At 42.4% G+C, this 22,012-nt stretch overlaps 1 protein-coding gene across 7 annotated transcripts in view; it reads right to left on the bottom strand.

Annotated features, from left to right (window-relative positions):
* The window catches only part of ABCC12 (ATP binding cassette subfamily C member 12), a 198,594-nt gene that overhangs the window by 95,986 nt on the left and 80,596 nt on the right, over window positions 1–22,012 (bottom strand). For all 7 annotated transcript variants that reach the window (XM_030204370.1, XM_030204371.1, XM_030204373.1 and 4 more), the window contains 4 exons: window positions 16,288–16,395; window positions 13,766–14,035; window positions 10,482–10,553; window positions 6,529–6,653 (listed from right to left, as the gene is read on the bottom strand). In XM_030204370.1, coding sequence (XP_030060230.1) covers window positions 6,529–6,653; window positions 10,482–10,553; window positions 13,766–14,035; window positions 16,288–16,395 — 575 coding nt within the window. The remainder of the gene's footprint in view (window positions 1–6,528; window positions 6,654–10,481; window positions 10,554–13,765; window positions 14,036–16,287; window positions 16,396–22,012) is intronic.

Genomic DNA, 22,012 nt, shown 5'->3' with positions numbered 1-22,012 from the left:
TATCATTTCTACAGTATGAGAGAAAAAAAAAGGCTGCAGACCAAAACACCTCCAGATATTCAACTATTCACACAGCTCAGGATTTCTGCGGGGGAGAGGTGTTTGTGTGTGGAGAGTCACGGACAAAGACACTGCTAAAATGAGATGTGGAATACACAGAAAATTCTCAGGTCAATATTAATGCGCAATAAGGGGTAATTCTATAAAGTGGATGCTAATATTTTTGTGCTGGTTACTTTGTGTAAATAATTAGCATAATGGCATACAAATGCATATATATGTACATACAAGCATAATGCCAAAATTCCACCCAAGTGCTATTCTGTAAATACAAATCTTATATTGTGAGTATTTTAGATGAGTGTACAAACAGATGGAGAATGGGCAGGACTCACACTTAAATGCATAACTTATAGAATACAATAAGTTAAGTGTGTATCTCCGGCACTTTGATGCAAGAACTTATACTGACTCTATGGCTGGGGTAAGTACTCATGCCTAAGGGCATGCATGCATATAGACCCAGTTACGATAGTATAATATAAAGAAAGAAGGCAATTCTATAAAGGGTGCTAAAATTTAGGCGCCTAAAATCTATATGCTAAGATAATATTCTATAATAGCATCCGAGTGTCTAGATTATGTTACAGAATAGAGTCTAAATTGGCATTTGGATGGCAACACTTACACCATGTAAAAGGCAGGTGTAAATGTTTGCACCTTGGCACACTACTTATAGCATTCTGTAAGTTTGGTGCCTAAGTGTGCCTGCCCATGCCCCACCCACATGCATACCCCCTTTGCAGTTAGGCACTAAGGCCCCGATGCTCAGAAGAAAATGTGGGCACTAGAGGCTATTAGTTACTACTACTACTACTTATCACTTCTATAGCGCTACAAGGCATATGCAGCGCTGTACACCACACACAAAAAGACAGTCCCTGCTCAAAGAGCTCACAATCTAAATAAGACAGGTAAACAGACAGAACAACTAAGAGGTAAGGGAATTAAAGAGATGGTGGGGTACAGGGTAACTTAGTAGAGGTTAGGAGTCAAAAGCAGTGTCAAATAGGTGGGCTTTTAGCCTGGACTTGAAAACGGCCAAAGACGGGGCTAGACATACAGGCTCGGGAAGTCTATTCTAGGCGTGAGGTGCAGCGAGATAAAAGAAACGGAGTCTGGAACTAGCAGTAGAGGAGAAGGGGACAAACAAGAGAGATTTATCTACAGAGCAGAGTATCCGAGGGGGGGCGTAGGGAGAGACAAGAGTGGAGAGGTACTGGGGAGCGGCAGAGTGAATGCAATTATAGGTCAGTAAGAAAAGTTTGCATTGAATGCGAAAACGGATAGAAAGCCAGTGAAGTGATTTGAGGAGAGGGCTAATGTGAGCATAGTGACTTTGGCAGAAAATGAGTCACGCAGCAGAGTTTTGGACTGATTGAAGAGGAGAGAGATGGCTAAGAGGGAGGCCAGTGAGAAGCAGGTTGCAGTAATCTAGGCGAGAGGTAATAAGAGTGTGGATAAGGGTTCTGGTAGAGTGCTCAGAAATGAAGGGACGGATTTTGCTGATGTTATAGAGAAAGAAACGACAGGTTTTGGCAATCTGCTGAATGTGAGCAGAGAAGGAGAGAGCCTAGGAGTGGAGGAGTGGCCTAGTGGTTAGAGCACTGGTCTTGCAATCCAGAGGTGGCTGGTTCCAATCCCACTGCTGCTCCTTGTGATCATGGGCAAGTCACTTAACCCTCCATTGCCTCAGGTACAAACTTAGATTGTGAGCCCTCCTGGGACAGAGAAATATCCAGAGTACCTGAATGCAACTCCTCTTGACCTACTACTGAAAAAGGTGTGAGCAAAATCTACATAAATAAATACTTTGCTACCACAAAATATGCAAAGCCTTGTGAGTGTGTGAAATAACAAGCTCAATGGCTCTGAACACAATGCATGCTAAACAGGGCCATTAATATTCCTCCCCAATGCTTAGTGGGCAGCACACCAAAGAAGGGCGTTGCTCCCATGGCAAACCCTATACCAGCTCGGAGCTGGAGTTAGGGTTTCCAAGGGCATTGGGGAGGAACAGGGAGACTACCTTATATGGTAGTCTCTCCATTCTGTTTTACTTTCTCAGGATATGCTTTCTCAGGATGCACTGGGCAGGGCACTGCCATTTTGAGGAATTGCTCACAGGAGGAAGGAGGGAGTGCTAGTCCTTCATCCTGTTTGAAGCTAGGACTCTTTTGAAGGTACAAGGGTGGCTTGGGGGCAGGAACAATGCTAGACAACAAGGGCTAGCTTTCGGGGGGAGGCTGGGCCAAGCCAGGCAAGGGTCACACTGGACCACCAGGGTTTTGTGCTTGATGGGGTTATGTGCTTGGAGTGGTGAGGGGTTTGCATTTGTTTCTGGGGGGCAGGGGGGTCTGGCTTTAGGTTTGACAGGTCCAGACTTTTCTCCTGCCCAGACTTGTCAAACGTCTGCAGGAGGATTGTGCCTTGATTGCATGCCCAGACACAATCCTCCCGCACTTTCCCGCTATGATCAACACTAATAACACACCTATATTTTTATTATTATGTTTATTACAGTTTGTAATATTCTTCTTATAGAACTTGTATTGGGTTTTTTTTACTATGTAAGCCGCATTGAACCTGCTATGTGTGGGAAAGCGCGGGGTACAAATGTAATAAATAAATAAATATTTGCATGTTATTAGCGTTGCTCATAAGGGGTTTCTTTCCCCGCACTGTTCCAGCAGTAATTTTATGGCGCATTTTGGGAACAGTGCGGGGAACTGATCATCGACCCGTAAAGTAGGCACTATCTTATAGAGTAGCACCTAAGTTCAATTAGGCATCTAACTGCTGTTTACTCCTTATTGGGAGACTAACTTCCATTTGAGTGCCTAAAGTTAGACACCTAGGGCCCTGTTTACTAAGCTGCACTATAGATGTGCTAGCATTTTTAGTGCACGCTAATGCTAGAGATACCCAGAGGAATATATGGGTGTCTCTAGCATTAGAATGCACTAAAGTTTAGTGCACGCTAAAAAAGCTAGCATGCTTTAGTAAATAGGGTCCCTAATTATTGAATTAGAGGGTAAATGCCAAACTTGGCATTTGATGTATTCTATCTTATCATTAATGTGCTTTACCAGCATTACCGATATTGCTGAATGTGCTATTGATTTATAGGTGTTATTGATTGCTAAATACAAATTGGCTTAATGCAATAAAAATCTAAATGATTTTGTATTACATGCAAATACATGCAAAGTATCTTACTAATTGAAATCCCTTACCACAAATCAGATTAAGAAATGTCATTTGCAAGAGTTGAAATTAACTATGTTTTGTAAGCACTGTACTACTATGAGTAATAAGAAATACATAGTACAGTTCTTTTAGATAATTATTGCTATTGTTCTAACAGGTTTCTTTTTCAATAACCTTTTATGTTATTTCTCATCTAAGATTGAATGTTGTTGATAATTGTATTTTCTGGAGTTTTTGTCTCTACTGGCTCTTGAGTGTAATCCGCATTGATCTAGTTTCTGGTATTTGTGGACTAGAAGCTCCACATAACTTAAGGAACTACGCCTGTGAAAGACTCAGCGCCTCTAGAGCAAGAATTTTCAACTCCATCCTCAGGGCACAGATCCAGCCAGTTGGGTTTTTGGAATATCTACAATGAATATGCACGAGATAGATTTACATAGCAAGAAGGCAGTGCATGCAAATCTACCTCATGCATATTCATTGTAGATAATAATATCCTGAAAACTCAACTGGCTGGGTGTGCCCCAAGGACCAGTTTGAGAACCACTGCTCTAGAGGTGCTATTTTTGCAGACTGAGCTATTTTTCAAAGAGTTGTTGCTTTGGATTTTCTAAAAAGAGACTATAGCATTGAATACTTACCACAGGTTCTGAATAGATTTTAGGATACTTTGAGAGAGAATATCCTGTTTTAATTTTTTTCCAGAGTGAGAAACACAGGGGCCCTTTTACTAAGGTGCGCCTAAAAGGGGCCTGAACTAGTGTAGATGCGTGTATTGGATGCGTGCAGGTTCATTTTTCAGCGCACCTGCAAAAAAGGCCTTTTTGGGGACCGAAAATGGACGTGTGGCAAAATGAAAATTGGCGCACGTCCATTTTGGGGCTGACACTTTATCACCACCCATTGACTTAGCGGTAAGGTCTCACACGTTAACCGGGTGGTAATCGTCAGTGCGTGTACAATGCCAATTACCGCCCCCTTAGCACTGCACACCAGAAATTTTCCGACGCGCGTAGTGGGCACATGTAAAAAATGAAATTATCACCTGGGCTACGTGGTAGCTGGGTAGTAGTTCCAAATTGGCACGCATTGGGCGCACGTAGTTGCCTACGTGGCTTAGTTAAAGGGCCCCACAGTCTCTGGAATAGAAACTTATTTTTCTCCCCATCTAGAGACCAAAAGAAGAGAGAATCTGCCAGGTGACACAAAGTAGAGACGAAGAACGTTTCACCGGCAGATTCACAGAGAAGCCTGCCACTATTTCAAATATAAAACTGTTCTGTTCCTATCAGACCACCTTGCTTAAACAGCACCAATTTGATTTTTTTCTGATTTTGCCTTGCTGCTGTTTTGGAAATGCCTTCTTTTTGAGTACATACCAAATAAAGCTGCTTTTAAGAAAATAGCTTGTGAACTACACTTGAGGTCTTTTAAGGGTGGAGCAGTATGAAGTTTCTTCCAGCATAATCAAACAACTAGGACCCCACACAACAGAACCCCCTTTTCAAGTTTTATATATTTTTTCCTGTCCCTTCTGAATGGAATTTAGACAACCTGTTTTAGAATGAGGGGACTAGAAGGGTGCCTAAGAGCCTACTTTTCTTTACAGAATATTAGTATAGCAGGTGAAATACATGTCTACAAGTTAAGTTCAAACACTTACACCAGCCAGTCACTAAATGCCAGAGATATGCACATAATTTATAGTATTCTATAAATTCTATACAGGTGTGAATCCCAACCACCCACACTCCACCTACACCCACACTGGTGTTAAATGCCCTTGACATCAGAGAAGCTCCAATTCAAGCAGTTTCCAAGGAAGAGGCCCCGAGGCAAGAGATCTCCAAGGGGCTGGTATCTGAGGCTACAGGAGCTGAGAGAAGTGCCAGGGAAGAGAAGTAGCCAGAGCCCAATAGTTTCTCTGGGGTGGGAGACTGACTCTGTTGAATTCTCGGCCTCCAGGAGTTGATCATATGTAGACAGAAGACTGCCAAGGTAGGAGAGGACCTTGCAGAATATTCCTGAAGTATACAAAGTTGGTATGCGTCCACAGTGTTTGGGCATGGCTAGGAGCCAGCCCTATGAAGATTATTGACTGGGACTATATTATGAGAGAGAGGGGAAGAGACAGGATGCTGGGCTTGATGGACCCTTGGTCTTTTCCCAGTATGGCGGTGCTTATGTGCTTTACTAGTGCAAGATTAAAGCCTGTGAAGTAACAGCTGTGCAGATGCTGAATTGTAGCAATAAAGTATTTCCTTTTGCTTGCAAACCCTGTGTGTGTAACTGTGTTTGTGATGGCTCCAAGCCACATCCTTGATCACATTACCACAGGAAGACATGCCCTAGTTACAAAATAGTGCTTTGACTGAATTTTGGCATTTACATACATATATGCATATATACATATGAATATGTTTATGTCATTCTTCTTTCTTTTACCCTGTTTTGAAATGTGACACGTTTATGCCATTATTCAAATAATTTATGCCTACTTTAAAGAATTATCCCCATAAATATGTGCTTTTGAGGGCATTAACAAATTATTACTTCTATTAGAGCATAAGAACATAAGAATAGCCATACTGGGTCAGACCAATGAGCCATCTAGTCCAGTATCCTGCTTACAACAGTGGCCAGTCCAGGTCACAAGTGCTTGGCAGAAACCCAAATAGTAGCAACATTCCATGCTACCAATCCCAGGGCAAGCAGTAGCTTCCCCCATCTCAATAACTTTTCTTCCAGGAACTTGTCCAAACCTTTTTTAAACCCAGATACGCTAACCACTAATACTATAGCCTCCTGCAATGAGTTCCAGAGCTTAACTATTCTTTGAGTGAAAAAAAAAAATATTTTCTCCTCTTTGTTTTAAAAGTATTTCCATGTAATTTCATTGAGTGTCCTCTGGTTTTTGTACTTGTTGAAAGAGTGAAAAATCGATTCACTTTTACCCATTCTACACAACTCAGGATTTTGTTGCCCACAATTATATCCCCCCTCAGCTGTCTCTTTTCCAAGCTGAAGAGCCCTCACCTCTTTAGCCTTTCCTCATATGAAAAGAGTTCCATACACCAAAACATGAATTTTGAAATCAAAGCCTTTGCCATAGCACAGCCTGTCTGATGTTTGAAACATGACAATTACTTTAGTTTAACAAAGCTCCTTGATGAGAAGCATTTTGTGCTATCCGACAATAAATTAAAATGTAAGAACCTGATGATCTGGAATTATTGTATGCTGGCCATTGATTACCTTTCATGAACATATGGTGCACCAAATAATATATTTTCTTTAACGTTCCCATGAAATATCCAAGCTTGCTGTGCCACGTAAGCTAATGTACCATCAATGCTGACAGTTCCATTGTTTATCATCATCTAAAAGAAGCAAAGATTACATAATAAAATGTATGGTTTTGCTATGTGTATTTTGCATATTGTACCAGAATCTGATCATTTACATTGAGTTGTGACAAGCATTATTCTTGGTACTGCTGGAAATGTCTTCTTGCCACAGTTAAACTTCTAAAATAACAGGCAGAATTAAGACCCATTGCTATTATGTTAAACAATGCTGCCACCTTGCTTTTCCTGGTACTGCAAATGGTGCAGTGGATGTGCTGATTATTTTAATAAAAGATGAATCCAACTCAGGAAATAGTGCTTGAAAGACACTTTATTTGCTGCTGGGACAAAAGACAATACATGGTCCGTGCTCGGAGTCTCAAAATGCCTGCCTCAGGGGTCACAATGGTGTTCACAGGATATACTGAACAAAGTTGCCGAAAGGCATGCGCTCAAAGGAAGATACTGGACAAACTCGCATGCACTCAAGGGAAGATACTGGACAAACCAAAGGGCACGTGGGTTTGTCCAGTATCTTCCCTTCAGCGCATGCCTTTTGGCAACTTTGTCTGTTCAGTATATCCTGTGAACGCCATTGTGACCCCTGAGGCAGGCGTTTTGTGACGCAGAAACACGGACCGTGTCGGGCCCTTTGTCCAAGGAGTAATTAAAGCATCTTTCAAGCACTGTTTCCTGAGTTGGATTCGTCTTTTGATCAGCCTCTACTCTTGTTTGTTTGGTTTGGTCAACATAGAGGTTCTTCCTGTTTACTGTTCCCGATCCTGATTATTTTAATAGCCATGGTTCTTAACTCTGCCCCTTACTGTAGCAGAATTGTGATAAATATTCCTGGTGTTCTAGAAGGGAAAGGGGTAGGGAGGGATCTTAGCCACCTACCGCTGATTTTCAGTGTTAAGTTGGACTATATAACCCAGTGCTTCTCACCCCTCCCCTGGATCACAGGCGGTTGATTACAATGAATATGCAGGAGATAAAGTTACTTCTATTAGAGACGTACTGTAGGTACTTTTATCTTCTGCATATTCATTGTGATAATCCTGAAAGTCTGGCCAACTAGGTAAGGAGCTTGTACCATCCTATGCCCACTACATAGCCATGGTTCTACAGTCCTGCTTGTACAAAGTATTTCTGAACTAAAGAAGCTTTTCCTGAGTTAGTAGGAGGTCATGATCTATTTTCAGCTAAATTTCCTGTTTCTAGTCTTATATTACTGAATCCCATCACACTGAACAAATGATAGTTATTGAAAAGGGAAACATAAAAATGTCCTCTGGGTTTGTGCTCCTGATTGCACAGCACTGTAGGCTCCTTTTACTAAGCAGTGGTAAGCAGAATGTGGGTTTACCGCTCATTATGCAGGAAGTACTGCCGGGCTACCGCAGCAGCCTGGCGGTACTTCCCACCCCTAGCATGCCGTCATTTCTGGCACTACAAAAATTTATTTATTTTTGTAGCACCACAGTGTACCCGGCGGTAATTGGGCAGTGCCACACACTGCCAGGTTAATGCGGGATCCCTTACCACCACCTCAATGGGTGGCGGTAAGGTCTCCCCCCCCCTCGAAATGGCCACTCGGCAAGTGCTTTACTTGCCGCATGGCCATTTCCTACAGGAAGGCGAGACTTCCCTTTTACCAGCTGCGGTAAAAGGGGGCCTTGGCACACATGTAAAACACACGCCGACACCAGCGCCAGCCCCCTTTTGCTGCAGCTTGGTAAAAGGGACCCTGTGTGATTTATGCATGCTCATGCATGATATAGATATTTTTCCTTTTGGATCTCACTAAGGGGTTCTACATGTTAAGTCATAATAAAACCTGCAAGTGACCTGCCAATTTTAATTTTGCCCTTATATTAAGTGTTAAAGAAAACATAATAATGTAAAATGAGGTAGTGTTATTATAGCTGCAATAAACAGGGCTGCCTAGAGACAAAGCTAGGCTCAAGGCAAACAATCTTAAAGGCCCCCCCATCCCCTCTGCTCCATTAGTCACTGTTGAAAGAAAAGTTTTAATATTATATATAATTTAATATATTGTAATAATTATATAGAATACTAGACAGGCTACTTACATACTTATGCAAAGATAGGCTGTGGTTGTATTCTAGTGGAGGTAAGCTTTGCAAGCTTTTTTGTTGGCAAATGTTTCTATGACAGTGCTATTTAGTTTTCCCTTGGAAGCCAGACTAGAAAATTCTTGCCCCTCCCCCCGCCTCCCCATCTCAGCAGGCCTGGCAATAAGGAAAACAAGACCAAGATAACACTGTCTCATTCAGCAACACAATTTTTCTCATGTTAAGTGTCCCAAAGTAAGAGCTAGTTGGTATAGTAAACTCACCCCCTGCTCCACAAACATCTAGGCCCATTCCTCTCCATTCCCATTCTGTGACCTCTAAATGCTTTCTGGGTCCCCCTCTCTGTGACATTCAAAAAGGCCTTCCCACACCATCCCTCAATCACATCCAAAAATCTTTCTGGGTATCTTCCCTAGCCCTTATTCACCTCTCAAAAAAGTCTTCTGGGAGATCTCCACTGGCAGGAAGGCTTAGTTTGCTCTCCGGCAGGCACCACTGACACAGGAGCCAAAGCAGTGGTAAACCAGTGTATGTGCAAATAGCATTAGCTAGCATCCACAACAGTGTGCATTTAGCACAGGCATTAATACTAACATCTTTTGCTACATAGACCCTAGAGGGCTCATTTTCAAAACAAAAAAAATTGTCCAAAAAGCAGCACAAAACGGCATTTGAACGCTTTTTTCCCCCCTAAAACGTCAAAATCCCTATTTTCAAACCCCATTTTGTCATTTTTCTATGCAGGTCATCTGAAGTGTGTACAAATCACAAGGGAGCATATTGGGGATGGGGGGTGTTAGAGGCAGAATTTGGGTGTTCCAAACTCTTGGACTTTTTTCTGCCATTAAGGAACAAAGCAAAAACATCCAGGACTAAAACCTATATGTTTTGGGCTAGACTTGTTTTAATAATGAATAAGTCACAAAATGGTGCCCCCAAATGACCAATGAAGGGATTAAGGCATGACCCCCTTACTCCCCTGGTAGTCACTGACCCCCTCCCACCTCCCAAAAGATTTAAAAGAAACAGTACATACCACCTCTATGACAGCTTCAGATGTTATGGCCAGTCCTATTAAAACAGCAAGAAGGTCCCTGGAGTAGCCTAGTGGTCAGTGCAGTGTGCAGTAGAGAAGGGGACCCAGACCCATATCCCACTCTAACTGTTACACTTGTGGTGAAAAGTGTGAGCCCTCAAAACCCTATCAAAAACCTACCATATCCACATATAGGTGACACTTGCAGGCATAAGGGCTATTGTAGTGGGGTACAGTTGAGTACAGTAGGTTTTTGGTGGGTTTTGGAGGGCTCACCATACATTATAAGGAGGTAACAGTGAGATGTGTAACTGGGACTTTTTATGTGAAGTCCACTGCAATGCCCCCTAAGGTGCCGCACTGTTCTGCTGAGATGTCTGTGTGGCCAGTCAACTAAGAATGTTGGCCATCCATACATCCCAATGGCTTGATTTTGCTTATTTTTCACTTGGACTTTTTTTTTTAATGGTCCAAAAAATTAGACGCATTGAGCACAACAAAGTCTAGCAAATGGCCATTTTTGAAAAAAAAAAAAAAAAAGATAGACATTATTCAGGTTTGAAAATGGCTGTATTCGCTACTGGATTTTGGAACTTTTCCGTAAAACATTCAAAGTCGGATTTAGACATCATATTGAAAATGCCCCGCCATGTGTACTAACAACATTTTATAAATAAAACAAATAATCACCCAATAATAGTTGAATATTATATAGTACCTTTAACTTACCTGCCCTAAGAAGGAAGACAATATGGAACTCTTTCCACTGCCAACATTTCCACAGATACCCAAAATCTTTCCCTGAAAGCAAAGCATATTTTAAGATTATAAGCACTTTACTTTTATGATCAATGGAGACAATTATTAAACAAAAGTTTGCTGCCCCCCTCCCCCCAATATTCAACCTGCGATGGTCAGAATTTTGTAATATCAATCTGCTATGGGTCTCTTATACCAGGATATTCAGCTCTGGGTCCCAGCGAGCACTCATGTAACTTTGTAGATAAGGTTTGGATAGCTGTTTTGCTGACCTAACTTTGTCCAGATAGTTACCTGGTTAGTGGACTGAATATTGCTGCTAACTGGCTAACTCCTGGTTCTACCCTTGGACCATCCCGGTACAACCCAGATAGTGCCAGAGTTCTGGAAACAGGAAATCCTATTGACCTGTCTTGTTTCCTAGCAACCCATCATTTTGATCCAAAGCAGTTACCATAAAGATGTTTAAGTCAGAGGTGTGAAGATAGCTCTGCCACCAGAATTTGGTATCTGATACTGCTCCCCATTTCTAGAGTTTGCCAAAACACAACTCATGTCAACTCCTATTTTCAAGTCAGTTCATGTACAGCAGCTCTTTATTGTAAAATCTGCTCATTTGTCTGGTACCTCCCACCCTATTTTGCCACTATTCATGCTTTGTGGGCTTCCTTTTGGATTTCTCTGTCTGGATATTCAGCAGCATTATCCAGATAATGCTGCTGAAAATCTGGATTTGGACCCAGTCAGCAGGACTTATCTAGCTAGGAGCTGCTCCTGCCCAGATAAGTCCCACTGAATATTGACCCCTTGGTTAATATCAATTTGCGTAGCTGCTGTGTTAGTCTACTTAAATATGTAGACATGAAGGCCTGCAAACAAGCTGTAGACAAGACTATTTTATTGAAAATGGATTTAGCTGATGTCTTTTTCAGTTGTAGCTCAAGGAAAGTTACATTCAGGTAGAGGAGTTATTTTCCAGTCTCCATAGGGCTCAGGATCTAAGTTTGTACCTGAGACATTGGAGGGTTGAATGACTTGCCTAAGATCACAAGAAGTCACAGAGGAATTTGAATGAGGCTTTCTGGTTCTCACCCTCTGCCCTACTCATTAGTCTATTCCACACTCTGGCTTTGGAGTTAGGGATGATACCATTTGAGACTAGTTTTGAAGAGCCATGCTCCTTTCGGCAGGTTCATGCAGAAAGAGCAAATTCAAGCAACCTCAAGCCCAGCTCTTTTTCTCCTGATGCAAAGAACATGGTTCTCTAAAGCTAGGCACAAATCCATTAATATAAATTAAACCTCCTCTATTGCAACTATAATTCCTCTACCCTACCTTCACAGTTCTACTCTTCCTATTTCAGGTCACATTTCATACCCATTAAGGCAGACAATGGAATTTGAATAACTGAACTTTTCCATATTAGCGCATGTAGAGATACAAGAAAAACTGTGCTCATCAGTGGTGGAACTAAGACTGTGAGCAATTAATGGCCCTATGGCCTATCTGTGACTAGGAACTTGATGTATATGGCAGACATCATTTAAGGCCCTTTTACTAAGTCATGATACAAGTTGCAGTTACTCCATATTAATGTGGGACTTTACCCCACCGGAGCTGCAAATTTAATGCAGTAACTATGGGGGAGGGGCGAGGAGAAGATATTCCCAGCATGCCCTATACAGGTCCCACGTAATACTGCCCATTAGCATGTGGTAATCCTATTTAGGAGGCAGTAAGTGATTTTTGCATTAACTATGTGTTAGTCTGCATGCAGTAAGTGCAGCATGCTAACTACTAAATGCCTTCCACGCCATCTTTCTGCCCTTGCCACGCCTACTATTCCCTCTATGCTGAGCAGGAGTCCTCCACCTATAGGCCTGCCAGTGGGGGGCATTGTTTCACTACCACATTTCCAGTAATGAAGGACAGGCCAAGCTCTGCAGGACTCAGGGAACCTGCCTGCCCCTAGTGATTGAAAGCACAATATTGAAGCGCCCCCCCCCCCCCCCCCCTTGCAACAATGCAGTTGGAGGACTCCGCTCAGCTTAGAGGGAACAGTGGCCACATCCCTTCATACTAAAAGCACGAATGCATGGTTTAATGTGCAGTAACTGCTAAATTACCGCAAAGCCCCTTAATGCGGTTGCGTGCTAACGGTTACCATGTGGTAAAATTGCAAATTAACCTCCAAATTCTATAAATGGCACTTAAAATTACGTGTGCAAATGAATTGAATAACAAGTCAATTAGCCCCAATAATTGAGTGCTAATGATCAATTATTGTTGCTAATTCACATTAATTAAAATTTACACGTGCATTTTAGTCACAGGGATCCACGTGTAGCTCCAAAAAGGGGGTGCAGCCATGGGAGGGTCAGGGGCAGATCAGAGGCATTCCTATAACTTATGCATGCTGTTATAGAACATGGGAGATCCCCACCTAACTTAGGCAGGAGGATTTACACCAGGGTTTACTTGGTCCAAATCCTCATGGATAAACTTAGGCCCCGATTCCGGCACTAAGCGCTATTGTATAAATGGTTAAGTTTAAGCAGCTCTTATAGAATAGCACTAAGCGTGATTTGTTTGGGGTTTTTTTGCGCCAATTTCTCAGCACTACTTATAGAATTTGGTCCTTAGTGCTGAATGTGGTTTAGTACAAGGGACCCTTAAATCTGCTGTTGCACGCAACTTGATCACACATTTTATTGCACTGTCAATAAAGTACCCTGTAGAAGAAATGTAGAGAAATTGCCTTATTATGGGGATCTTTTACATAAGCGTGCTGGTGTTTTTAGCGTGCGTTAAAAATAGGCATGCGCTAAACGCTAGACACCCATAGGAATACATTGGCGTCTTTAACATTTAGCCTAGTTTTAATGCACCGCTAAAAACACCAGCACACCTACAGAAAAGGCCCCCTGTGTTTGGTAACATGTTTTCTTTAAAATTAACTTCCAAATGGCAAAAATAATCTTCAGCTGGGTCCCAAAGTTCAACCTATGTATTGTTGATATTCACCCAATCTTCTGAATATCAATGAATCCAGCTTCCTAGATAGCATTTAAACAGCTCTTTGTGTAAGACAGTGAACCTCAGTGGTGCAACTCAGCGGATATATTTTAGCGCTGAGTCTTGCGCACATATATCGTCATTGGTCTACTGCCTCCACCCAGATATATTGCTACTTAATAACTTGTGCATTACTTGTACTTTTTAATACTAAGGTAAATTTTAAAATTAAAACATACTTTATGGACTTTAAGGTTTATGTTATGCAATATGATTTGATTCTTCGGTTTTGCTGTGGAATTTGTTAAGGTGCAAGATGATGCTACACCATTGAGCATGGGTTGGTCTTTGCATGAATTCTTCCCATTCATAATGTTGTTATTGATTTTGCTGTTCATGTTTTCATCTAAATCTCCCCATGACAGTGTGGCATTATTCATTTCCAAAGCATATTCCGATTTTTGCTGCTGTCTCACATATGAAGGAGGGATTTCCTTTACGAGAATTTCCTAAAATTAAAAAATAAATCAAACATAAATCAGCAACATCCTTATCTTATAATTTCTCCAAGCTTTGTAGATTCCACATAAGAACCTTAAACCCTGTAAGAAAAAAAAGAGAACAACTTTCCCTTCTGCTCTGAACAGCAAAAAAACTAATTCAGACTTATTATAGCTTCCATTCAACTTATTTTGAGTATTTAATTGGCCAAAACCAAGTGGGAGAATACTTACATAGCAATTTGAATGCCTTTTTCATATTCACATGAGTAGAAAATACAAATAAATTAATTCTCCCTGATATTCAGAACTATTTAACTGGTCAAGAATGGCTCCTGGCTGGTTAAATAGGGTTTAATCGCCTAACCGCAGATATTCAGCAGGAGATAACTGGCACATGCCCAATTTGCATGTACAATTTAGTTGAATTACAAGCCAATTAGCACCAATAATTGAGTGGTAATGATCAACTATTGACACTAATTTGCATTAATTAAAATATTCTGCAGGAAATAACCAGTTATCTCCCATTAAATACTCCTGTTAGCGGCTAGCCAGTTAGGCGCGGATATTCAGCACCTAACCAGCTATGTTGCACTGTCAAAATAGGCTATGTAAATAGCAGCCTATCTTTGACCGCTAAAAAGTAAACCAGTTAGGCTGAATATCAGTATAGCCAGTTAATGTTTTAGCTGCTAAAATTAACCCGTATATTCAATGCCAGGGCCGCTGAGAGACCGAGCCGGGCCCGGGGCAGGGCCACCACCGCTGCAGACCCCTCCAGGACCACTGCTGCCACAACAGCTGCTACTGCCCCCCTGGACCACCACTGTTGTCCCCCCTCCCCCCCCAGACTGGTGCATAGTCAGACTATAAAAACTGGGGGGGGGGGGGGGGCTGGAGTCCAAAGTGGGGAGGCACATTTTGCCCCACCTCCCTGCTCCCCACTTCGACTCTACATACCTTGGCTGGCGGGGGTTCCCAAGCCCCGCCAGCAGAAGCCTTCCTCCAGCTCCGCTGCATTGCCTGCCCAGCGGCTGCATCATAAGGGGAAAAGCAGCCACAGGGCAGGCAATGCGGCAGAGAACAGCGCTAGAGAAAGACTTCTGCTGGCAGGCTTGGGGACCCCTGCCAGCCAAACCAGAGGCCCTGAAGCACTGTGTTTGCTCCTGCCCAGTCTCTAAGTGGGGCCCAGCACCAGAATTTCCTTTTTCCTGCTCCTGTCAGGACGCTATCACCCGGGTCCCATCAGGAGCAGAAGAGAGACCCCCTTGGAGGCCATGTCCGGGGATTTCTTGCCCTCCCTGCTCCTCCTTCTCGGTGGCCCTGTTCAGTGCTGGTTGTCGGATATATCCCGGCACTGAATATCTTGTTTAATGTCGCCGTTGTATTCAATAGGCTCTAAATAGATTGAATTGGGACAAGAAAGAAGATGAAGTTTGCTATTAAAAGAATATGTCTGTTCATCTCATAATCAAGGGCCTGAGGTAATCCTTATGAATTAGGCCTTAAGGGGTCAATTTTCAAAGGAGTACAACCAATGCAGTTTATAAGCAAATACTTATGACCTGGAAATAGGATACTGGGCTTAATGGACCTTCGGTCTGACCCAGTATGGCAATGCTTATCCCTAGTGAGCGCACAATCTAACAAGCCCTTTTACTAAGGTGTGCTAAGCCCCAACACAGGCTTACCACACCCAACATGACTTACCGTAGGACACGTTAAAGCATCCTGTGATAGTTTTACTGTTTGTAAGCAGTATTTAAATAAAAGGTGGTAAATGCTCCCATGTTAATTTTTTTTCAGTTGCCACATGCTAATACTAACATTAGCACTCAGCCTGATAAGAAAATTGAAAAAGGGATAGTTTTTGGATGCACTAGAAATAGGCTTAGTACACAGGAAAGTTCCATGTTAGGGCTCGTTAAGCCCATTTCTTAGTGCACCTTAATAAAAAGGCCCCAATGTTAATTTTATGGAAAGCTGTCAGCCTCTGTCAATGCCCCCAAAACTTGCTGTTGTGAGTGACTATTCCCTCTAAGCTGAGCGAGAGTCCTCCACCTATAGTCCTGCCAGTGGGGGCGCTGTTTAACTATCACATTTTTAATAATGAGGGACAGGCAAGCTCTGCAGGATTCCCAATATTAAAGCATCAACCCCCCCACTTGCAGCAATGCAGCTGGAGGAATCCCGCTCAGCTTAGAGTGTTTTTTGTGACTTACTAGTCTTGAAATTACATTAATACCACAGTAACTTACCCTTAATCTTCTTAAAGATACTTTAGCCTCTGCTGCAGCTTTAACTGAAAAGGGCAGAGATGCCAGCATAAACCTCATTGCATTAAAAATAGCAATCACAGTGAAAGCCTAAAGAAAGGAAGCAAACAATGAATTGCTTTTTTTTTTTTTTTTTTTTTGCTAAGTTAATGCTATTTGACGTTGTTCTACATCAAACAATTTGGATAAAGTTATAGAATTTCATGTGTAATACTGAAAAAAGAACTCTACCTTTCTATAAGATCATTGCTCTATGCTTTTCCTCTGATGTTCATACAACATTTCTGCAGGTTGGAGTGGAATTGAAGGTATTCTGGAGAAGGGGCTGAAAGATAAACAGCAGTATTACACTGCTATCCACTTATCTTTCTCCATTTTATTCAGGCCACATAATTAGCTGTCCTAAAAACCAGATAACTTGTCCATTTAAGTCTAGGACTACCTAGACAGATATGCTTAGAGACCCAGTAGTTGGATAACTTATCCAGATAGCTTTAAATGGCAGCCACTGAACACTGACCTCAGAGTAGCCCTGGGGCATTCCATGTGCATGCCAGGTAACACCAGTTGCACAAACAGCAGTCCCAAATCAAGCCAGACACCTCCATACCCCTCCCCAAATACCTTTTAAAACTTCCCCTCCAGAAGTTGCCAGCAGCCCTGCTCGTGCTGGCCACAGAGCCTTCTCCCTGATGTATCCTCCTGTTTCTGCATAGACAGGACTGCCTCAGAGGGAAGGTTGTGGGCTGGGGTCAGCACAAGCAGTTTGTGTGAATTGCTGCTCACTTCTGGTGACCTCCAGAAGGGAAGTGATGTTTTATAAGGTACATGATGGGAGCGTGCCAGACATGAGGGGAAGAGAGAGCAGGGCAGGCAATGCGATGGTGATGGAGACTAGCGCTGGATGAAGTCTTCAGCTGGCGGGAGTTGGCGACTCCCACCAGCCAAGGTATTTGCGGTGGCAGCAGCACTTCAGCTGGTGGGGGTTGGGGACTCCCACCAGCCAAGATGTTACAGCAGTGGCAGTGGGCGGTGAAGGGGGCGGGCGTGGCAGCGGGGGGGGGGGATGGCAACCATAATGTGCTCCCCCACCTTGGGCTCTGACCCCCTCCCACCTCGAGGTCTAGCTACGCCCCTGATTTGATGTTGCATTTTCTAGATTCTAAAGGGATAAAGTATAAAAAAAAGTTTTAGTACAATCATTTGTCTATCAAGCAGCAATGGCTTGGAATGATCTTCCGGTTGAATTAAGATCTCAAACTGATTATTTGATGTTCCATGGAAAATTGAAAGCATATCTTTTTAAGAAGTTTCTCGGAAATTAATTTTAACTGTCAGTGTTTTCACTGGTATACAGAAATTGTGACATCCTAGAAATGACTAGCTGAATCCTTTCTAATCTGCTTTAGACCAAAAGATAATTGATGGAATAATAAGTCCTGCATTAGTATTAGTATGACAGAAACTGCTCTTCCTTAGGAACAACAAACATAGTTTGAAATGTCTATATGCGAATGCCAGGAGCCTAAGAAATAAGATGGGGGAGTTAGAATATATTGCACTAAATGAAAAATTAGATATAATAGGCATCTCTGAGACCTGGTGGAAGGAGGATAACCAGTGGGACACTGTCATACCGGGGTACAAATTATATCGTAGTGATAGGGTGAATCGGATTGGTGGAGGGGTAGCATTGTATATTAATGAGAGCCTTGAATCAAATAGATTGAAAATTCTGCAGGAAACAAAACACTCCTTGGAATCACTGTGGATTGAAATTCCATGTGCAAAGGGGAAAAGGATAGTGATAGGAGTGTACTACCGTCCGCCTGGCCAGGACGAACAGACGGATGCGGAAATGTTAAAGGAAATCAGGGACGCAAACAAACTGGGCAACACAATAATAATGGGGGATTTCAATTTCCCGCATATAGACTGGGTTAATGTAACATCTGTACACGCAAGGGACATAAGATTTCTTGATGAAATCAAGGACAGCTTCATGGAACAGCTAGTTCAGGAGCCGACAAGAGAAGGAAAAATACTAGACTTAGTCCTTAGTGGTGCTCATGATCTAGTGCAGGGGGTAACGGTACGAGGGCCGCTTGATAACAGTGATCATAATATGATCGGTTTTGATATTGGCATTGAAGGAAGTGAAACTAGGAAATCAAGTACGCTAGCGTTTAACTATAGAAAAGGTGATTACGACAAAATGAGAAAAATGGTGAAAAAAAGACTGAAAGGAGCAGCTCGCAGAGTAAAAAACTTGTGTCAGGCGTGGATGCTGTTTAAAAACACCATCCTGGAGGTTCAGGACAAATATATTCTACGTATTAGAAAAAAGGGAAAAAAGACTAAACGTCAGCCGGCGTGGCTAAACAGTAAGATAAAGGAAGTCATTAGAGCCAAAAAACAATCCTTCAGAAAGTGGAGAAGAGAACCAACTGAAAGTAACAGGATAGATCATAAGGAATGCCAAGCCAAATGCAAAGTGGAGATAAGGAGGGCAAAAAAGGACTTTGAGAAGAAATTAGCGTTGGAAGCAAAAATACATAGTAAAAATTTTTTTAGATACATTAAAAGCAGGAAACCGGCCAAAGAGTCGGTTGGGCCGCTGGACGAAAATGGTGTTAAAGGGGCGATCAGGGAGGACAAAGCCGTAGCGGAGAAATTAAATGAATTCTTTGCTTCGGTCTTCACCGAGGAGGATTTGGGGGGGACACCGGTGCCGGAAAGAATATTTGAAGCGGGGGAGTCGGAGAAACTAAACGAATTCTCTGTAACCTTGGAGGATGTAATGGGTCAGTTCAGCAAGCTGAAGAGTAGTAAATCACCGGGACCTGATGGTATTCATCCCAGAGTATTAATAGAACTAAAAAATGAACTTGCGGAGCTACTGTTAGAAATATGCAATCTGTCCCTAAAATCGAGTGTAGTACCGGAAGACTGGAGGGTAGCCAATGTTACTCCGATTTTTAAGAAGGGTTCCAGAGGAGATCCGGGAAATTATAGACCGGTGAGTCTGACGTCGGTGCCGGGCAAGATGGTGGAGGCTATTATTAAGAATAAAATTGCAGAGCATATACAAAAACATGGACTGATGAGACAAAGTCAGCACGGATTTAGTGAAGGGAAGTCTTGCCTCACCAATCTAATGCATTTTTTTGAGGGGGTAAGCAAACATGTGGACAATGGGGAGTCGGTTGATATTGTATATCTGGATTTTCAGAAGGCGTTTGACAAAGTGCCGCACGAAAGACTCCTGAAGAAATTGCAGAGTCATGGAATCGGAGGTAGGGTATTATTATGGATTAAGAACTGGTTGAAAGATAGGAAGCAGAGAGTAGGATTGCGTGGCCAGTATTCTCAGTGGAGGAGGGTAGTTAGTGGGGTCCCGCAGGGGTCTGTGCTGGGTCCGTTGCTTTTTAATGTATTTATAAATGACCTAGACATGGGAATAACTAGTGAGGTAATTAAATTCGCCGATGACACAAAATTATTCAGGGTCGTCAAGTCGCAGGAGGAATGTGAACGATTACAGGAGGACCTTGCGAGACTGGGAGATTGGGCGTGCAAGTGGCAGATGAAGTTCAATGTTGACAAGTGCAAAGTGATGCATGTGGGTAAGAGGAACCCGAATTATAGCTACGTCTTGCAAGGTTCCGCGTTAGGAGTTACGGATCAAGAAAGGGATCTGGGTGTCGTCGTCGATGATACGCTGAAACCTTCTGCTCAGTGTGCTGCTGCGGCTAGGAAAGCGAATAGAATGTTGGGTGTTATTAGGAAGGGTATGGAGTCCAGGTGTGCGGATGTTATAATGCCGTTGTATCGCTCCATGGTGCGACCGCACCTGGAGTATTGTGTTCAGTACTGGTCTCCGTATCTCAAAAAAGATATAGTAGAATTGGAAAAGGTACAGCGAAGGGCGACGAAAATGATAGTGGGGATGGGACGACTTTCCTATGAAGAGAGGCTGAGAAGGCTAGGGCTTTTTAGCTTGGAGAAGAGACGGCTGAGGGGAGATATGATAGAAGTGTATAAAATAATGAGTGGAATGGATCGGGTGGATGTGAAGCGACTGTTCACGCTATCCAAAAATACTAGGACTAGAGGGCATGAGTTGAAGCTACAGTGTGGTAAATTTAAAACGAATCGGAGAAAATTTTTCTTCACCCAACGTGTAATTAGACTCTGGAATTCGTTGCCGGAGAACGTGGTACGGGCGGTTAGCTTGACGGAGTTTAAAAAGGGGTTAGATAGATTCCTAAAGGACAAGTCCATAGACCGCTATTAAATGGACTTGGAAAAATTCCGCATTTTTAGGTATAACTTGTCTGGAATGTTTTTACGTTTGGGGAGCGTGCCAGGTGCCCTTGACCTGGATTGGCCACTGTCGGTGACAGGATGCTGGGCTAGATGGACCTTTGGTCTTTCCCAGTATGGCACTACTTATGTACTTATGTACCTTCTCTCCACCTCCCCAGCTATTCCAAGAAATCAGAAATCACAGGTATGCACTGTAAAGTGTCTCTGAGAATTCATTTTAGGCCCCTCTTAGAGGTATCTCATGCCACTGCACCATCTACATCACCCCATCTAAAGCCCTATATAGTGACATAAGTGGAAGAGGTGGAAGTTATAGGTCTTAGCACTATTTTATGAAAATATGATAGATGGGATGAAATGGGACATACTGAGTTTATTTCTTGGTGTTTATTTATTTGAATTTAGCCCACACCTTTTCAATAATAACTACAATAAATATTTCCCTGTCCACAGCTAGATTTACTAAAATATATTACTGTGCATTAATACAGTTAACATATGTTATTAATAAATAGGGAACTCTAGTAAATCTAGCAGCATCATTTAGTAAATCTAATCCTAAGCTTATACATGAGGAAATGGAGAGTTAAGTAACTTGCCTATGGTCAAAAAATATCAGTGGGATTTGAACCTGGTTACTTTTGTTCAGCTTCTGTTGCTCATTTTCAAAGCTAACGGATGTCTCAAAATGGCAAAAAAAAAAAAAAAGCCATCTGCCAAAAATATTCAAACTGTGATTTTGGAACTTAGATGTCCTACATACAATTCATCCATATAAGAAGGGGCTGTGTTTTGGGCGGGACTAGGGAGAGCTCAAAATTAGGACATCCAACAGCAATAATCAAATGAGAAGAAATGTCCAAGTCTAAAAAGAAGGACATTGTTTTTTAGACACCTCCTTATCCCCCAGTGGTTGCTGTCCCCTTCCCTCCCCTGACAGTGAAACTGAAAGGGGACACCAGGCTATGACAGCTTCAAGTATTATGGGTATTCTTGACAAAGCAGAAAGCAGGTCTGAGGAGTAGCCTAGTGGTCAGTGGACTGTAAACCAGGGGACCCAGTTTCTCAATTCCCACTCCATCTCTTTTTTTCCCTTTAATTTATGAACTCTTCAGAAACAAACATATACCTACTGTACCTAAATATTTATGACACTTGCAAGCCTGAAGACTATTGAGGTGGTGTAAAGGCAGGTACTGTAGGTATTTACCTGTTCTTGGAGGGCTTAGCTTTTAAAATAAAGGAGTTATAGGGGGATAGGAACCTGGGTGCCCTGATTTACAGTCCACTGCACTGACCACTAGGCTGCCCCTCTGCTCTGCAAGGATGTCTATGTGGCCATTTCTGTAAAAATGCCGCTAGACAGACGTCCTTGTCC

The sequence above is a fragment of the Microcaecilia unicolor genome, chromosome 5, assembly GCF_901765095.1.
Source record: "Microcaecilia unicolor chromosome 5, aMicUni1.1, whole genome shotgun sequence".
NCBI lineage: Eukaryota > Metazoa > Chordata > Amphibia > Gymnophiona > Siphonopidae > Microcaecilia > Microcaecilia unicolor.
The sequence above is the reverse complement of the archived record's forward strand: the minus strand, read 5'-3'. Positions and strand labels throughout refer to the sequence as shown.